This window comes from Saimiri boliviensis, chromosome 17 (assembly GCF_048565385.1).
Source record: "Saimiri boliviensis isolate mSaiBol1 chromosome 17, mSaiBol1.pri, whole genome shotgun sequence".
Classification (NCBI taxonomy): domain Eukaryota; kingdom Metazoa; phylum Chordata; class Mammalia; order Primates; family Cebidae; genus Saimiri; species Saimiri boliviensis.
In genome coordinates, this window is record NC_133465.1 from 40,790,190 (window position 1) to 40,808,661 (window position 18,472).

At 54.5% G+C, this 18,472-nt stretch overlaps 1 protein-coding gene across 3 annotated transcripts in view; it reads right to left on the minus strand.

Annotated features, from left to right (window-relative positions):
* ABCC3 (ATP binding cassette subfamily C member 3) overlaps positions 1-12,394 on the minus strand; it is a 57,005-nt gene extending 44,611 nt beyond the window's left edge. For all 3 annotated transcript variants that reach the window (XM_039476304.2, XM_039476302.2, XM_039476301.2), the window contains exon 1: positions 12,277-12,394. In XM_039476304.2, the coding sequence (XP_039332238.1) occupies positions 12,277-12,321 (45 nt within the window). In that variant the 5' untranslated portion in view covers positions 12,322-12,394. The remainder of the gene's footprint in view (positions 1-12,276) is intronic.
* Between the last annotated feature and the right edge of the window lie 6,078 nt (positions 12,395-18,472).

Consider the following 18,472-nt stretch of genomic DNA (forward strand, 5'->3'; position numbering starts at 1 on the left):
AAAGAGGTGTTGGAGACTTGGTAGGGACACTTTAAGAGCCTTAGGCAAGGTCACACAGCTTAAAAGAAGTCATACTTGAGCTGTGTGATCTTGGCCGAGGCGCTTAACCTCTTCCCTCTTTGGACCTTAGTTTCTTTTAGAGTAAAATTGGGATGATAATATCTCTCACCTGGTTCCTCCCACCTGGCCCCTTGGACCCTCACCTTTTCATGAGCAATTGCCATGGACTTCTGGTCTCTTCCCTTCCGATTCCCTGGGGGCCTAGATCCCTCTCAGTCTTCCCTTCCTTTCTGGTCATGCCACTGTGGTCTCTTTGCTGATTCCCCTGCCTGGTGTGGGAGGGCCCCAGAGCTCAGTCCTTTCTTCTTCTCTGCCTCCTTCTTATCTGCACTCACCCTCTTGGCAATCTCACCCAGTCTGTACCATCTATATGCCAATGAGTTCCAAGTCTCTCTCTCCAGCTCATTGCTCCCCAAATCTCCAACTCTATATCTAACTGCTGACTTGACATCTTCACTCCATACACCCCACAGTCACCTGCAAGGACCCGCACGATGTCCCTTCCCCCAACCCGTGACCCTCTCACGGCTTCACTGCCGCCGCTGGCCTCCTCGCTGTTTCTGGATGTGCTTGCCTTTGCTCTTGCTTTTTTCTCTTCCCGGACACTCCTTCCCTAGACATCCTGAAGTCTTTCTTTCTCAACGAGGCCTACCCTGACCATCCTGTCTAATACTGCCACTGTGTCCCAGCCCCGTATTCCCAATCCCCGCACCTTTCTTTGCATTTTCTTTTCTCTATAGCTCCTATCACCTTCTGACATGACATATAATTTACTAATTTATTATATTTTCTCTCATCTTTTCCTTTACTTGCCGACATGTAAGCTCTTTGAAGGGAAGAACCTTTGTTTTATTTATCAATGTATGCTAACTTAGAATGGTGCCTAGCACATAGTAGGTGCTCAGAAAAAGATTTGCTTAAATAAACTAAACGTTTATTGAAGACCAGGGCCATTGCCCAGTGCTTTGAGAGGCCAAGGCAGGAGGATCACTTGAGTCCAGGAGTTTGAGACCAGCCTGGGAAACATAGCAAGACCCTGTCTCTACAAAAATTTTAAAAATTAGCCTGGTCTGGTGACATGCACCTGTAGTCCCAGCTACTTGGAGGCTGAGGAAGGAGGATCTCTTGAGCCCAGGAGTTTTAGCCTGGTGTGAGCCATGATTATGCCACTGCATTCCAGCTTGAGCAATAGAGCAAGACCTAGACTCTTAAAATATATATGTTTTTGAATAAATGAATGAATGAAAGGATAATAGTATACCATCCCTCTAAACCTTCAGCTCCCTACTGCCTAGAAGGCAAAGTCTAAACATTTTACTATGACATTCGAAGCCCACAGCTGGCCTTGAACTATCTAGCTCTGTGAACTGTTGAATCATCTATGTGTTTGAGTTCTGAGTTCTCCTGTCTTTTTCTTTTTTAAAATTTATCTTTATTTTTTTAGATGGAGTCTTGCTGTGTTGCCCAGGCTGTAGTGCAGTGGCACAATCTAGGCTCACTGCAACCTCCGCCTTCCATGTTCAAGTGATTCTTGTGCCTCAGCCTCCTGAGTAGCTGGGATTACAGGCATGCACCACCATGCCCTGCTGATTTTTGTTTGTTTTTTTGAGACGGAGTCTTGCTCTGTCACCTAGGCTGGAGTGCAGTGATGTGACCTTGGCTCACTGCAACTGCTGCCTCCAGGGTTCAAGTGGTTCTTCCACCTCAGCTTCCTGGGTAGCTGGAATTACAGGTGCATGCCACTATGCTGGGCTAATTTTTGTTTTTGTTTGTTTTTTTGAGACAGAGTCTCACTCTGTCACCAGGCGCCAGGCTGGAGTGCAGTGGCGCGACCTCGGCTCACTGCAACCTCCACCTCCCAGGTTCAAACAATTCTCCTGCCTCAGCCTCCCAAGTAGCTGGGACTACAGGTGTGTGCCACCACAACTAGATGAATTTTGTATTATTAGTAGAGATGGGATTTCGTGATGTTGGCCGGACTTGTCTGGAACTCCTGACCTCAAGTGATCCACCAGCCTCGGCTTCCCAAAGTGCTGGGATCACAGGGGTGAGCCACTGCGCCTGCACGAGTTCTAGCATCTTAAGAAAATGACTCATGGAAGGGCAGTGATCTGCATATCCTGCTTCCTTTCCCCAGCCTGCCTTCCCTTAATCCCATCTGAAGCAGCCCTCTGCCCTCCAGTGCCCCTGTGCACCTGCGAGATGGCTCTTCCTGAAATACAGCTCTGTGCCCCTTACCCCATGCCCGCAAACGTGCCGTGACTCCTGCTCATGAAGCCACATCCTAGCACCCAAGCTGGCCCTCCAGACCCCCCATGGCACCTCCTCCCGCCGCCTTTCCCACTGCTCCCTTTCCGCACAGCCAGCTCACTTCATCCCAAACCTGCTGAGATTCTCGCTCCTACACTTTTGTTCAACCTAGTCCCTCTTGATTCCACTTGTCGAAATCCTAACCTAAGCCTTCAGGGAGGGGTGGCGGGCCTGGCTGAAAACCACCTTCTCCATCTTGAGCAGCCTTCCTCCTAGAGAGACCCTGTTCCCTGGAGCGTCATTCTTGTCCTTGACAATGCTTGGCGAGGGCCTTGGTGAGTCAGGCAGCGGGCTGGGTTCTGTGGGCCCAGCGGAACGTTGGGCAGACCTATCCCTGCACTGTGGGGCACACAGTCAGACCATGCTTCGTGGGGGCATTTCACTGAAGGCCCAGGGGGGCAGAGGTTGTACCAGGTACATCTTGTATTCTAGAGTCCTATTTGGTATTCAGTAGTTGCTCAAACAATGTGAGCCAAGGACCCACATACTCTGGCTGAGTCCCTGACATGCTGGCCCAGGTCTGGGCACTGGGTCACAGGACACACCTCTAGGCACGGTCAGGGACCCCAGTTAGTTGCCATCTAAAGAACCTGTCCCAAAGCTGCCCTGAATCCAGATCTTCAGGTCTCTGGGCCTGGAGTGCACATCCCCCTTCTCCAGGCCCAGCCCAAGCCTTACCTCCTACCGGGGGCCTCTCTGGGGCACCCAGCCTCTGCCCTGCCCTTGCCTTACGCTGGCAGCCAGGTAAGTGAGGGAAATGAAGGCCCCTACTGTTTCTCCGGCATTTTATGACTGCACTTACCTAGCTGTTATCTGGAGGTTGTCTCAGAACAACTTCCAAAGGCCTGTAGGAGGGACACTGTTAGGCCCAGTGTACGAAAGAGGAAGTGGCTCCACCCGCTTTGGGAACAGCTTGAAGGACCCCTGGCCGTGCGAGGCCAGGACAGGTGCCCAGGCTTTGTGATGCCACACGAAGGCACTGACTCGAAAGGGGGTGTGCATGTTGAGGACAGGAGCCCAGGCGTGGGGACATGACGGGAATCGCTGTGCGGGCCTGCAGGCTGCTGGCGTGGCTCTGTAAGGTGGGCAGGGAGCGGCCACAGGAAGAACCCCACCCTGATGCGGAGGACCCAGGAGGGCTCTGCCACTTCTGAGCCATGCAGCTGTCGGTGAGCCCCTTCATGCCCTTGAACGTCAGTCTCCACCCGTGAGTCATGGGAGTAATGACAGCATTCGATCGCCTCCCCACAGCGGGGACAAAGTGGGCAGAGTGAACAGCAAAGCACCCAACTGCAGCGGGACAGCGCTCAGGGAGGCAGGCTACGGAGCCTCCAGCTGGTGGGCCCTTGTTTCAGTTTCACAGACACCCGATCTGTGGCAACAACCAGGGGACCTTGAGGTGTGAGAACTGAGTGGCTGCTTTGACCTGCAAAGGCACCCGGCCTCGACTTCTTTCCTTGAAATAAGCATGTCTCAGCTGGGCAGAGCCCTCCCCAGCAGGCAGGGGGCACCCGCCCACACAGGACCTCGCTCCTGACTCGCTATTTGGTTCACCCCAGACCTGAGCCAGGACATCCATGGGACGTGTCATATACAACACATCCAGAACTGAGCTCTCCGCCATCCCCGCCTCTCCAGCCTGCCTGGCCCGGGGGTGGCAGCTCCTCCTTCCTGTCTCCCTCCCCAGGCCAGAATCCTTGGAGTTGCCCCCGATTCTTCTCTTTTGCTCCCATCCCATATCCAGCTTCTCAGCTAACCCTGTCCACGATACCTTCAAATTATAGGTTGAATGACATGACAGTGCCATATGCAACTGTTCTGTTTTTTTTTTCTTTTTCCCACTGTAGCCTTGACCTCTTGGCAATCCTCCTGCCTCAGCCTCCTGAGTAGCTGGGACTACAGGTATGTGCCACCACACCCAGCTAATTTTTTAAATTTTTATTTATTTATTTTTTGAGATGGAGTCTCACTCTGTCACCCAGGCTGAAGTGCAGTGGTGTGATCTCGGCTCACTGCAACCTCCATCTCCCAGGTTCAAGTGATTCTCCTGCCTCAGCCTCCCAAGTAGCTGGGATTATATACGTCCGCCATGATGCCTGGCTAATTTTTGTATTTTTAGTAGAGATAAGGCTTCACCATATTGGCCAGGCTGGTCTCGAACTCCTGACTCTGTGATCTGCCCGCCTCGGCCTCCCAAAGTGCTGGGATCACAGGCATGAGCCACCACCCCTGGCTCTAGGATAGTCACTGTTTTACCGCCTCTTCCCACTAGAATATATGCTCCTTGAGGACAGGCTCTTTAGCCCTGTATTCTGCAGTTGTTGGTATTTCCTGCTGCTTAGAGCAGGGCCTGGCACAGAGAAGGTACTGAACAAAAGAATAAATCAACAAATCAATAGATAAATGGAGGGTGCCAACTCCAGCCCCAGCCTCTGCGGCTTCGTGTCCAGAAGCAGAGCGTGTTCTCTCCTTGGTACCAAGGCCGCAGTTCTTGGCATCCAGAAAGGCCTCCAACTCCAAGTTCAGTGCAAGATGAAGGTGAGGACAGGGCCAGCGAAGGTCATTCCCTGGACCCAGAACACCTGCTGAGTCTCCACAGGGCAGGATGGATGATCCCTTCTCACGGTTCCCCTCTCGTTCCCATTCTGAAGAGCACTGCTGGGTGGCAAGAGCTGAGCCCACGACCCCTTCCCCCGCCATCACCCACACAGTTTCCATAGCAACAACAGCTTCCTTAATAATGCGATTAAACAGCTGGATGGGGCTGATAAGGGGAAAGGTCCGGCATCCAGAATGGAGCACGTGGCAGAGGCCCCTCACTGCAGGCTTTACAGTCAATGGTGCTCAAACCACTGCAGACTTACATAGGTGGTAGGTGGGGGTGAGGACCCCGAGCCCTCTGGAAAGGGATGGACGGACAAGACCACTGACTCCGCAGCAGCAGAGGCACAGAGAGAGTGATGGCATGCACTGATCTCCACTCACCCTCACTCCGCCTTTGGAAGGCCTGGGAACAGGGGTCAAAAACTGATTGCGCTATAATCCCAGCACTTTGGGAGGCCAAGGCCGGCGGATCACTTGAGGTCAGGAGTTTGAGGTGAGCCCGGCCAACGTGACGAAACCCCATCTCTACTAAAAATATCAGAAAATTAGCTGGGCGTGGTGGCACGTGCCTGTAATCCCAGCCAGCAGAGGCTGGGGCAGGAGAATTGCTGGAACCTGGGAGGCGGAGGTTGCAGTGAGCTGAGATGGCGCCACTGTATTCCATCCTGGGTGACAGAGCAAGACTCCATCTCAAAAACAAAAACAAACAAACAAACAAACAAATCTGGCTGTGCTGTGCCTGCTGGCTTCCAGGCTCACAGGCCATCCTGCTTCTGGAAGGGGCTTTGATTCACTCAGCTCCTGCTGTGTGCCAGGATGATCATTTCAGGCTCATGACAGCTGACGCTCAGCGCTGATGCTGGGATTAGACCCAGGGAGCCTCACTCCGGGTCCCAGCCCCTTCCCATGGGATTCCATAGTGTTTCCTGCACGCCTGGTAGGATTCCAGCATGATGTCCCACCTCGGGGATAGAATACTTGCTTCCAGATCACCTTTCAGCCACGAAGCCCATCCTCACTCTTATCACCTGCTTTTTGCAATCCTTTTCACAGAGCTGAGGGGGTGAAGCAGCTAACACCTGGGTAGCGGCTTAGCTGGGGTTCTGGGAGCCCCTGACTAGAAACCTGAATATCCAGTTAGAAGGAGACATCTGGCCAATAATCCTAGCACTTTGGGAGGCCAAGGTGGCTGGATGACTTGAGGTTAGGAATTCAAAACCAGCCTGGCCAACATGGTGAAACCCTGTCCCTATTAAAAACACAAAAATTAGCTGGGCATGGTGGTATGTACCTGTAATCCCACCTACTTGGGAGGCTGAGGCAGGAGAATCCCTTGAACCCAGCAGGTAGAGATTGCAGTGAGCCAAGATCACACCACTGCACTCCAGCCTAGGTGACAGAGTAAGACTCTGTCTCAACAAAAAAAAAAAAAAAAGGAGAAATCCAAACCTAGAGTTAGACTCTCATTGGGTCTCCCACCCTGCCCCCTGCCAGCCCCACCCACTGTACCTAGTACCAGAAACAGAAACAACTCCAGATCGGAGAGGGGAGGGGCCCAGCCACCCCAGCAATGGTACACCAGGTCTCATCCTACCCCCAACTCCTCAGGGATCCTGCCCCAATGGGGAGGAGTGAACGCAGTCCAGGCATTCTGGCCCTACCTCTGGGGTGGCTCAGCTGGTCATCCCTGCTAGGACCTTCCTCCCTGGAAGCCTGCCCAGCCAGTGTTTCAAGACCATTTCCCCGTCTGGAGGCCAAAGGCAGGCTTGGCAAAGCTCCCTCCTGAATGCCACTTCCTTGACTCACTTCCTTCCCCATGTCTCTGGCTCTCAGAGACCCAGGCCCAGGGAACGTGGGGGAATAGCAGGACTGGGAGAAAGCCAATCTGGGGCCACAAGTGATGAAATGCCATAGCCAGAAGCCATGAGCTCAGAGGTCAAAGACGCCCAGCATGGCGTTCGCTTGTACCAGCTGAGTTGGAGGAAAGGCACCCCGGGAGCACTGGCCTTGCAGGGAGGACTGGGTTCCCGAGGACAGGGTGAACTTTGGTGTCTGGTAAGCTGAGGGGTGTCTATCTTCCACTCAGCTTCCCCAGGGATGTGCAAGTCATGGTCTTCATTTGCGAGTCAAAAAACATTGGCATAGGAGCCTTGCCCATGACTCATACATTTGGGTGGCTGCCTACTGGGAGGCCAGGGGAGACCCTGATACCCAGGAGCTCTAAACTTTGAAGGGTCTTAATCATGCATGGCCTTGGCTCCCAAGCCCAAGGCTCATCCTTCCAAAATTGGGCAACTTTAGACCTGAATCAGGGCCCAGAGCCCACCTCAGCCCTGCTGAAGCCCAGAGAAGGTGAGTAATTTGCTCGAAGTCACACAGCCAGTGAATGGTAGAATTGGGGCTAGCTAAAACAGGGCAGGAGACACAGGGAGCTAAGCCTCCAAGGGACCAGGGCTCTGACCCTCCCTAGGACAGGTAAACAGCTAAGCGAACAGTGAGGTCACCTTCCCCATGTGGGCCTGACCAAGGGAGACTCGTAGGCCTCTACCAAGAGCAGCTGCCAAGTAAACTCCCTATCTAGAGCAGGGAGAAAGCTGGGGAAGGAGGAGGGCAGAAATCTCAGAGGAGGAACTGCTGAATCCCCACTGGCAGCATCTTCCCTCTTCCCAGCCACAGAATCTCAGGACTCCACCTTCTTTCCTGGCTTGAATCCTCTCTCTAGCATCCCCACCAAGCAAGCGGCCACTAACCCTGTCCTTACATACCCCCGAGTCACGGGAAGCTCATTACTTCTCAGGCAGTCCGTGTCATCTTTGGATGACTTCCATGGTCAGGATCTTCAGATTCCTAAGCTTCCTGGGGCGGTCAGATCAAGGCTAACTCTGCCAACAGGTGTTTGCCTAGCGGGTAAATAGATCCAGCCCCTTCCTCCACGTACTCCCTTCCCTGCCCAGGCTCCCCAATGTCTATGGCTCAGCACAGAGAGGAATCCTGCAGGCAGGGGCTAGCACGACAGAGCAAAGGGATACCACCCCCTCCCTTGTTCTGAGGCACCTCTGGCCTCCTGACTGGTGAGGTGGTTTGATTACACAGTTCACCCTTTTGGAATTTATTTTCACAAAAACTCCCAAGGCACATTCAGGGAAGCTGGTAAGCTGCTTCAAAGTGGACACAGGTGAGAGAGAGAGAGATTCATACAAATCATTCACCTGGCAGGTGGTGTGTGAGTTCACAGATGTGTGTACATATGTCCCAAGGGGCATGGTCCCCCTCGAGTCTCCTACCCTCCGATTTAGCCAGGAACAGCCCCCCGCCACCGCTCCCCAGCAAAGAGCTGAAATGGGAGCCACTGGCCTTTCCCTGCAGGTCTGCCCATATCTGACATTCCCTTCTAACCCCACTTCTCTTTCTCTTCCCTCTTCTGGGGAATGTCACGACTTGCCACCCATAGAAAGCTGCTTAGTTCTTAAAATCATTTCACATTCCCTGTATTATTTGATCCCCAGAAGAATCTTGTGAGCAGGGGATGGGTAGGGGGTGGGTTATTTTCCATTTCACTGGTGGAGAAACTGAGGCTATGAAGGTGAGCTACTGAACGTCTTGGTGGATTACATGAACAGCCCAGAGGGGCCTGAACACCCCACCCCTCCTTGCATTTTCACTCCTGGTTTAGGTACTTCTGGGCTGCCCTGAACCAATTCCCACAAAGTGGGTTACCCACAGGTCTCTAAGGTAAAGTTTTTTGTGGAAATTTTTTTGTGGTTTGCACAGCTGAGAGGAGAAAGGGTCTCCACTGAAAGCTAGAGTCTTGGCCACAGCTCAGTTACAAAAAAGGCCTGGAGTTCTGGGTTTTTTTTTTTTTTTTTTTTGGGACGGAGTCTCACTCTGTCGCCCAGGCTGGAGTGCAGTAGTGCACACTCTATTATATGAATAATATGCCATGAATACCAGAATAATATGCCATGCAAATGAGACACAGCACAGCCCATCACAAATGAATAGCCCAGAACTGGCCAGGCTCAGTGGCTCATGCCTGTAATTCCAGCGCTCCGGGAGGCCAAGATAGGCAGATCATGAGGTCAGGAGATCAAGACCACAGTGAAACCTCATCTCTACTAAAAATACAAAAAATTAGCCAGGCGTGGTGGTGCGTGTCTGTAATCCCAGTTACTTGGGAGAATGAGGCAGGAGAATCGCTTGAACTCAGGAGGCAGAGGTTGCAGTGAGCCGAGCTTGCACTACTGCACTCCAGCCTGGGTGACAGTGAAACTCTGCCTCAAAAAAAAAAAAAAAAAAAAAAAAAAAAAAGCCCAGAACTCCAGGCCCTTTTTGTAACTGAGCTGTGGCCAAGACTCCAGCTTCCAGTGCAGATCCCTTCTCCTCTCAGCAAACCCTGCCATTCCCTTAGAGGATGAGCTGGGAGCCCCCCTTCTCTCTCCACACCCCTCCCCTAGTCACCAACCACACTAGGTGGGGTCTGGAACAGCTTTCAGGAGCCAGAAGAGAACATGAAACATGTTTAGAGATTGGGGTGGGAAGGGGTGTGGTCAGTTTCCTGTCATTTAAGATATCCAAGCAGAGATCCCACAAGAGCTTCATAATATAGATGAGCTGACTCCCACGGAGCCTGAGTCCTCAGAGGAGGTATATAGCTCACAGGCATCAAGGAGAAGTGCAGGGGCCGAGGGCCCAGAGGCTCAAAGGCACACAGCCAGGCAATGGCAAGGTTGTAACCATAGCCCTGGGGTCCTGTTTCCCAGCCCAGCACTCTGTCTTTCACTGCCCTGTGACCTTCACTCTCTTGGCCTCAGTTTCCCCAGCTCTACACTGAGGGGTTGGACTAGCTGCTTCAAACTCCTAAGCTCCCACTTTCTTGGATTGCACAATCCCGTGTTAAGGTAGAGCCAGAGGATCTCTGAATGCAGGACAAAAAGGGAGTCCTGAATTTCCCAACTCCGAGTTCCAGGAGGCCTGTCTCTTCTAGAGTCCTAAGCTCCCAGGGTTCAGACGCCCACCCAGGAACGAGGAGCCTTTGCGCCTGAGGCTTGGGTACAATGACCCTCATGATTTTCTTCTTGGCAACCCAAGCATCACAAACCTGCCATGGTCACACCAGCCTGGCCCAATAAGCAGTGAAAGGAAGTGTGCTCACGAGGCCAAGGTATAACCTCTGGACCGTGGTGGCAGGTGGCCTGTCCATGCTGAATAATAGAGGAAGCTCCTGTGGACAGTGGCGGAGAAGTTGCACCATCTCCGATTAACCTTTGGGTCACCCACAGAGAGAATCCCAAGGATGTCTTCTTACAGTTTTTGTTTTGTTTTGTTTTGTTTTTGTTGTTTGTTTGTTTGTTTTTTTGAGATGGAGTTTCGCGTTACCCAGGCTGGATTGCAATGGCGCGATCTCTGCTCACTGCAACCTCCGCCTCCTGGGTTCAGGCAATTCTCCTGCCTCAGCCTCCTGAGTAGCTGGGATTACAGGCACGTGCCACCATGCCCAGCTAATTTTTTGTATTTTTAGTAGAGACGGGGTTTCACCATGTTGACCGGGATGGTCTCGATCTCTCGACCTCATGATCCACCCGCCTCAGCCTCCCAAAGTGCTGGGATTACAGGCTTGAGCCACCGCACCCGGCTTACAGTTTTTTTTTTTTTTTAAACCTCCATTGCTTCAAGTTTCAAAAAATTCATATGACGCCTTCACCCCATCCTAAACACAGCCCAGGAGCATGGCTCCAGATGTACACACCTATGCACATGCGTGGACAGCACACATGCCTGCGTGTGCGTACGTACACACACACACACACACACACACACACGGCATATTTGTACAAATACTCAAAATAGGATAAAGACTTAGAGATTGGAATTCAGAGGCTGTGGGCACCCCTTGGATGACCACAGAGAAGCCCCTTTAATCGGAGCTCCCTCTACAGTCTAAACTCTGTAATCTGAGCTCCCTCTCATAGAGACAAGCGGGTTTTATAAGCCGGTAAGAAAGCTCTTGGGCTCACCTGAACTGTGCTGGAGGCTGGAGTCGGCAGGCTGAAGAGCAGCCTGTCTTAGGGATTTGGGGTGAGAGTCACAAAAGGCCTAATTTTCTTTTCTTATTTATTTATCCTTATTTTTTTGAGACAGAGTCTCGCTCTGTCACCCAGGCTGGAGTGCAATGGGGGGTGATCTCGGCTCCCTGCAAACTCTGCCTCCCTGGTTCAAGCGATTCTCCTGCCTCAGCCTCCTGAGTAGCTGGGATTACAGGCTTTCGCCACTGTGCCCCTCCCCCCCACTAATTTTTGTATTTTTAGTGGAGACGGGTTTCGCCATGTTGGCCAGGCTGGTCTTGAACCTCAGGTGATCCTCCCACCTTAACCTCCCAAAGTGCTGGGATTACAGGACTCAGCCATCGCACCTGGCCATTTATTTACTTTTTTTAAGAGACACTTTTTCGCCTAGGCCACAGTGCAGCGGTGTGATCATAGCTCATCGTAATCTAAAACTCCTGGGCTTAAGTGATCCTCCCACCTTTGCCTCCCAATGGGTGGGATTACAAGCATAAACCACTGCACCTGGCCTACAGCCTGCTTTTCTATCCCAGCTCTGCCTTCATTGAATTGAGTTAACTTTGGGCCAGTTCCTTCCTCTCTCTGGGCCACCCTTTCTCCATCTGTAAACGAAGAGAGTTGGACTACAGGAATCCTGACACCCTGTACCTGTCTCCAGGCTGGGGTCTGCTTTTCCCAACCAGAGTCTGGGGTGGTGAGGATGGCGGGCACTCAGACCTCAGCCTTATCCAGAGAAAAGAAGGCAGCAGGAAACCTTCCCAAGAAGGGTGGGGCACGGCACAGCCAGCCTCCCAAGGCACCCGGTTGAGCAGGTGCTCTGGATGCCCTGGAGGCAATCCCTGCCCAGGTGGGCAACCGAGTCCCAGTCTGCGGCAGCTGCTGAGGGAGGACCCTCCATCGAGAACGCGGCCGACTGCGAAACGCCCCTTCCGCCCCCGGCAGAGGGGCTAAGATGGGGCCGACTCACCCCGCCACGCGCCGTGCCTCGCTCTCCCGGGCTCCTCAGTGCCGCAGCCGGGAAGGGCGGAGCGGGCAGGTCCGGGACCCCGCGTGGGACCCGGCTCCGGGCGGCGCCGCCAGCCTCCCTCCCGCGCCCCATCGCCCCCTCCCAGGCGCCCAGGCCGTCTCGGGGGCTCCGTTTCGGGACACCTGCCGGCCCCGTGGGAAAGCAGGCGGCGGGGACCGGGTGAGGCCGGCCGACCCCGGCCCCTGCGCAGTGACCCCGGAGCCCGCGCCTTACCCAGAACTTGGAGCCGAACTTTCCGGAGCCGCACAGGGCGTCCATGGGGCCGAGGCGCCGCGGCGAGAAAGGCGAGCGCGGTCCGACCCAGCTGCTGGCAGAGCGGGCGCCGGATCCGCCTCCGCCCTCCACACCCTGCGCTCCGCCCGGGCCCGCCCCGCCGAGCCCAACCCCAAGGCCTGGGGCTCCCGGCTCTCCCCGCCCGCCCCCGTCCCGCGGGTGGCTGCAGCGTCTCCCTGGGAGGGTCTTTGGGGCAGAGGTGGGGGACCCTTGACTCGGCGGCAGCCCCTGCGAGGGGCCCCTGGACCGTGCAGGGAAATGTCCCCCTAAATCCAGAGGCGGACAAGCCCAGAGCAGAGTCTCTATCCAGGGGGGAGCTGGGATACACGGGCGCTCCGGCCCCCCGAACAACTCGGTGGGGCCTGATGAGTCATGGAGTCCGGGAGATAGGGAGGGGGATTCAACAAGATTCCTTTTCCAAGACTCCCTTTTCCTAGTAAAGAAGGAATCTTGGAGAAGGTCACGTTCCTCTCCGGAGGTCAGTTTTCTCATCTGTAAAATGGGACGGGCTTCTGTGCCCCATTGGGACGGTGACCCCTTCCTCACCAGGTCGAGACCACTGGCAGGGCCACACAGTGGGAACCTCAGTGTGCTGCCCGGGTGTGTACTCGTGGCGTGGGTGGGGGCCGCAGCATCATGGCGGGGGGGGGGCTTCCTGTGTCCTGTTAAGCGGCTGCCCCGAGGCTCTGTGGCTCCCTGGCCTTGCCACGTCACTTCCGCATCTCTCGGGGCCTCCACTTTCACATCTGCAAAATAGGGACAATCATAGAAGAATCTTCCTCCCAGGGTTCTCTGAGGATTGAATGGAAAAATTGTGCAAAGCATATTGCCTGACACACTTCGTGGGCACCCAACATGTGTGAATGCCCTCTGTTTCAGCCTGATCAGGGTCGGGGGAAGGAGCCCCATGTGTGTCCTGGTCCTCCTCCTGTGGCTGAAACTCTACATTCCCGATCTGTAAAATGGGCTTGTCAGTGGCCTCCTTCTCCTGCTTGACCCAGCTGGGCCAGGTGGGGATCCTTCCATCTCTCAATTCCCCGGTTGCCCTGTCCTCCTTAACACAATCCCAGAAGCCAACTCAGCACTCCTTGCTGTGGCTCAGAAGGAAATCTCCTGAGCAGATCTTTCCCTGGCTCTTCTCTTCCCTGCCTTTGCCCACAGGTCTGTTCAATTTCACCCTGGTGACTCCTTTTCTGGCTCTTGTTTTCAAGAGGTGTTTCCTTACTTGGCTGCTCAGCGGCAGGTGTGGGCGGGAGTCAGTTAGCGCAGAGGTGGCAAGCACCTCCTGTCTCTCGGGACAGGCAGGAGGTCAAGAGAAGGGCAGTCTCCTCGGCTATGGGCTATCAGAACCGAGATCTGGCTGGGCATGGGATAGGGGTGGGAGTGGGGTGGCTAAGACTCCCCCTTCCCAGGCAGTCGACTGGGGACTTCTACTCCTCCACTGGGCAAATATTCTCTTCCTTATCTGCCCCCTTCCCTTCCACTCATCCACACACACCCTCCCTCTCCTGCCCCCCCCACCTCCATCTCTGGGCAAAAGACTTAACGGAGCTGTACACCTTGTTACAGTATGTCTTGGGTTATGTTTAGTTATGAAGAGTCTATCTTCCCTGCTACTCTGAGAGGTTCCCAAGCGCAGACACCTCTAATCCCCTGCATGCCTTTTGTGTACTGTGTGACCCCAACAAGCTCCTTGATGTCTCTGGGCCTTCATTTCTTCAGAAATGTGGGCAAGGTGATATCTAAGTTCTCCTCCAGCCCTGGTGGACCAGCTTCTCCGGCCTGGGCAGCTGGGACTCTTCCTCCACCCCTTCCCTGACCCTGGTCATGGCTTCATCAGCAACCACCACCCCAGTGTTTTGACCTTGGTCTACCCACCAGCTTCCTCCAACTCTCCCTCCTCACCCATTCCTTCTTTAGGGCTTTGGGGTCAGAGGCACCAGACCTGGGCTTGGGGAGACCTGGGGACTTTCCTTTAGGGACCTTTGAGGGGTGAGTTCCCCAATCAGACCCCCTTCCTGAGAGGGAGAGCCCAGAACTAGACTAGAGTCCCCCACCTGGGACTCTCCACCCCCAGGGCTGGCTAGGCAGTCCACTCACTGACTGGAGCTCTAGTTTTGGGCCAGGACGCTTGGGTTCCGGCTTCAGCATCAGAGCTGAAGCACCATCCCTTGCAACCCCAGGCTTTTCTATTGCCATGGCCTTCCCAAGGCAGCAGCACTGGGCTGGGGACTCTGAGGGCATGGTGGGGGCCCTTGGTGAGCCTCACCTTCCCTTATCTCTCTTGAGGCTTCACCCCTCCTGGCCACTCAGGAAGTGTGTCCCCTTTCACAGAGCCCTTGAATAATAACTACAATATTCCTAAGATGTGATTGCTTGGGTTCTCACCAGAGCAAGAAATCTGAGACCCTGAGACACCCTACAGCCTGCCCAGGGCCTCAGAGCTTATCCCGCGCAAGCAGGAGGCGCCCCACACCTGCCGAGGAGGTGGTTTCTGCAAAGTCTCCCTGAGTGGGATACATTTCCCGTATCTGTCTTTAAGGCTGCTTGGAGCACTCTCCGACCTACACCCTACCTCCCTTTCTGCACGTGGCAACCTTCAAGAGTCTGCTCAAGCCCCTCTCCCCCTCAAAGGCTTCCTTGGACCTCCCCAACCCAGTCCTGGGCTCGGAGGCTTCCCCTTCTTGTAATCACTGATTGTCATGCTTACCTACCCCAAGAGGACTGTGGACACCTTGAGGATAGGGACTGAGGTTTGTTTATCACTGTATCCTCAGCACCCAGGACTGGGCCTGGAGAAGCTGGTCCTCAGGATGTGCTGTTGACTGATTAACCAAACACTCATTTCTTAAGAAGTCATAGTACCAAGGCCACTGTGGCGTTAGGTACAGCCCCAAGAGTGGGCAGTGCCCACTCTGCTTTTGAGTGTTCAGAACCAAGATGGTTACTGCTGGAGGGCTCCCGGGAGAAGCGGTAATGACCTTGCGGGTTGGGCTGCAGCAGAGAAATGGACCAAACCTCCCCCAGCCTTTGTGGCCCAAGCCCCATCCTCCCTCCCCAGCTGAAGGCTGCTCCAGGCAGGACGGATGGAGCATGCGCGGTGCCTCCCCCACAGTGAGTGTCCCAGGGGAACCCGGCATCAGGGATTTCCTGGCAAGGAGATGGAAAGATAAAATAATTGCAAGGTACAGCTCAGAGCAGGCATGACAGCAGAGAGAAGAAAGCAGAACCGGTGGCAGGGAGGGGACAGGGAGACCCAGGCACAGGAAATGCTTCGAAGGTGGTGGTGGGGAGGCAGGTTGGAACTGACAGGGCAGAGGGGCGGGGTGTGGAACAGCAAAGCTTCCCCTCCACTGCCGGATTCCTTTTAGCCTCTTGTGGCTCCTTGGAGGCCTGGAGCACCCCCAAACCGGGCTGCAGCCCTCATGCCCCAGCCTCCCCCTTGTCCTCTCCCCTGCAGTGGGGCCTGCTTCCTCCAGACCCCAGCCTGGTGGTGGCCCCACTGGCCGCACTCATGGCCCTCAGTGAGGCTGCCCCTCTGCCACCAAGCTGCACTTGATCTGATTTGGCATGCAGGGGAGAGTGCTGGCTGCTGTGCCCGATTCTGGAGTTTTCAAAGCAAGAAGAATTAATTAGCTCTGTGGGCCATAGTCAGCAGCTCCCACACCTGGAACCAGGGCTAAGACATGGAGTTTCAAAGCTTTTAGCAGAATTCCCTCTTGGGGCTTAGCTGGAGCAGCTCCTCCTTGACCTGACTTGCTATGCCCTGGAGTAGAGCTCCAGGACACAACTCAGCTTTCTTTGAGAGTTCATTTCCCTCCTGGCACCACTGCCCTGGATCAGCCCTGAGTCTTTCCTAGCTTTAGGCAGGGGCCATTGAACACCGTGGGCTCAGTACTCAGATGGCAGGGATTCCTGTCTGGGCTTCTCCATGCACAAAGTCCTTCACTGGGCCCTGGGAGCCTGCTTCCTCCTTCCGGGGTTATGCAAAGCACCTGCTTCCTAGAAGGTGGCCATCGGTGTTGGTGCCCTCTCCCTGGCTTGGTCCCTCTGCAGGAGGGGCACCAGGTGGCACCAGGTGAGGGTGCCTTGTGCTGCCACCTGGTGTCTGATGCCCTAATTGCGCTGCTGCCGCCAGCCCCCCTGCCACAGGCAGCTCAACTGGCCGGAGGGAGAAGGAAGGAGGAGAAATGAGGCCATGGGGCACCAGGCTGTGGCAGGTGGGGCGTAGGGGTGAAGGTGGAAGTGACAGCTGTTTAGAAAGTGGGTGAGGTTTGGGTAGGGCAGGGTTAGAGGAGAGGAAGAGAGAAGAGGGTGGGAGGGCGGGGAGAACAGGTCCCATGGAGTTCAAGGGCAGCATTATGCAGGGAAAGGGTGGTGCCCGGGAACCCAGAGTGATTGCAGAGCTACGCTTGGCCCGCTCTTGGACAAATGCCTGGAGCTGAGGGATGCCTTCTCCCAGGACTGAACGCCTCTAGCCACCATTCCCTGCGGCCGAAGTCTGGTGTCTGGCCAGGTGGGAGGCTGGGGGCCTCCCTAAGCCTCTGAGTTTGCCCTTTGGGGACCACTTGTGCACATTTGTATGAACATGAATGTGACTACTTTGGAAAAGGGCCCCCCAGCAAGTCATTTTTTGAGCAGGAGTCGTCCCATCATGCCCCATTTCCTCTACACCAAGAAGAGACAGGGGTAGTGTGGGTTGGAGGTTGGCCAGACCTGGGGTCAAATCCCAGCTCTGCCATTCCCTGGCTGTGTGACCATGGGCAATTCACTTAAGCTCTCTGAACCCCACTGCCTCGTGGAGAAATGACAGCAATCAGACTTCCCTTGTTGGGTGTTTTGAGGAGTGACAGACTGCGTATGAGCCTCAGATTTGTTTTTAGCCCCAGCTCAGCTCACTCCTCTTCCCAGTCCCCCACCCCCAGACAGACCTTTTCCTGGAGTCTTGGGGGTGGAGGAAGCAGAGGGAGCCAAGCTTGAGGTGGGGGCCTGCAGCCGCTGACACAATTTCTTCTGAACACCGAAGGGGAAGGCTGAGGACAAAGGCGCCAGGGTGGATGTTCCTCCTTCAAAAAGCCCCCTATCCCTGAAGCCCCTAGCCAGTTCCATTCCTCCCCCGGAGCCCTCGTCCAAGACCTGCTGCCCCCATCAGCCACTCTGCCTCCAGCCTCCTCCAGTTTCTCCACCCCCTACCCCCACCCACTACAAATCCTGGAGCCGCATCAAATAACCACCCAGACAAGCAGCATGAGGTTAGCAGTCTTGATATTATTATTAAGATCCAGCGGCAGCTGCTTTTCCACCTCAAATCCCTTTTAATGAGACACAACAGTTTCCATCATTGATAAAGATTTTACGTCGCTGGGGGGAGAGGTCACAGTTCTCTCCCCCAAAATACCCACTTTGACTCTGCTATTAATATTTCCACATCACTACCCAGAGGCCCCCCTCCTTCAGGCCACAGAGGGGGCTGCTAGGGAGGGAGTAGGGGAGCCTTTTTGTTTTCACCAGGCCGGTCCCTACAGATCTCTAGAGAGCAACCCAAAAGCATAGTAAGTGCACCTCAAATTCCTTGGTCCCTGCTGGGAAGAGGAGGCCAGGAGTAGGGGAACCCAGAAAGAACCAGGCATGCTACAACTCATCCTAAGCCACTCTCCAGCACTACAGTGCTGCTGGGCTGTCTGAGTGGTGGGGGGTGGTGGGGAGTGCCGGAAGGGTGGGGAGGGGTAGGATTCCAGCTCTCTGGCTTCACCTTGACCCAGAATCCTCTGACCACTAGAAGAACAAAAGATCCCAGAACCCCCTCCCCATATCCTCCAACCTCATTAGGGAATAGGCAGCTACAGAATTCTACAAAAATATAAAAGCTTAGTCTGCAGATCCAGGTGACAGAACTCCAGGAATTTTGTACAGCTTTGCTTTTTTCCCCTTTTTTCTTAAATGGCAGCTCCTATAAGCACTCCCTCTCCCCCCTCAACCCAAGGAGGCCAGGGGAAGACGTTTGACATTATTGCACACCCTAAAAGGATAAAACCAGGCGTTGGCTTCAAGGAGTGGTATCCGTTCTGCCCAAAAGAGCAAGAAGAGAAGCCCTCACCCAGCTTAGAAAATGCAAGGCTGGACAAGCCTCCAGGTC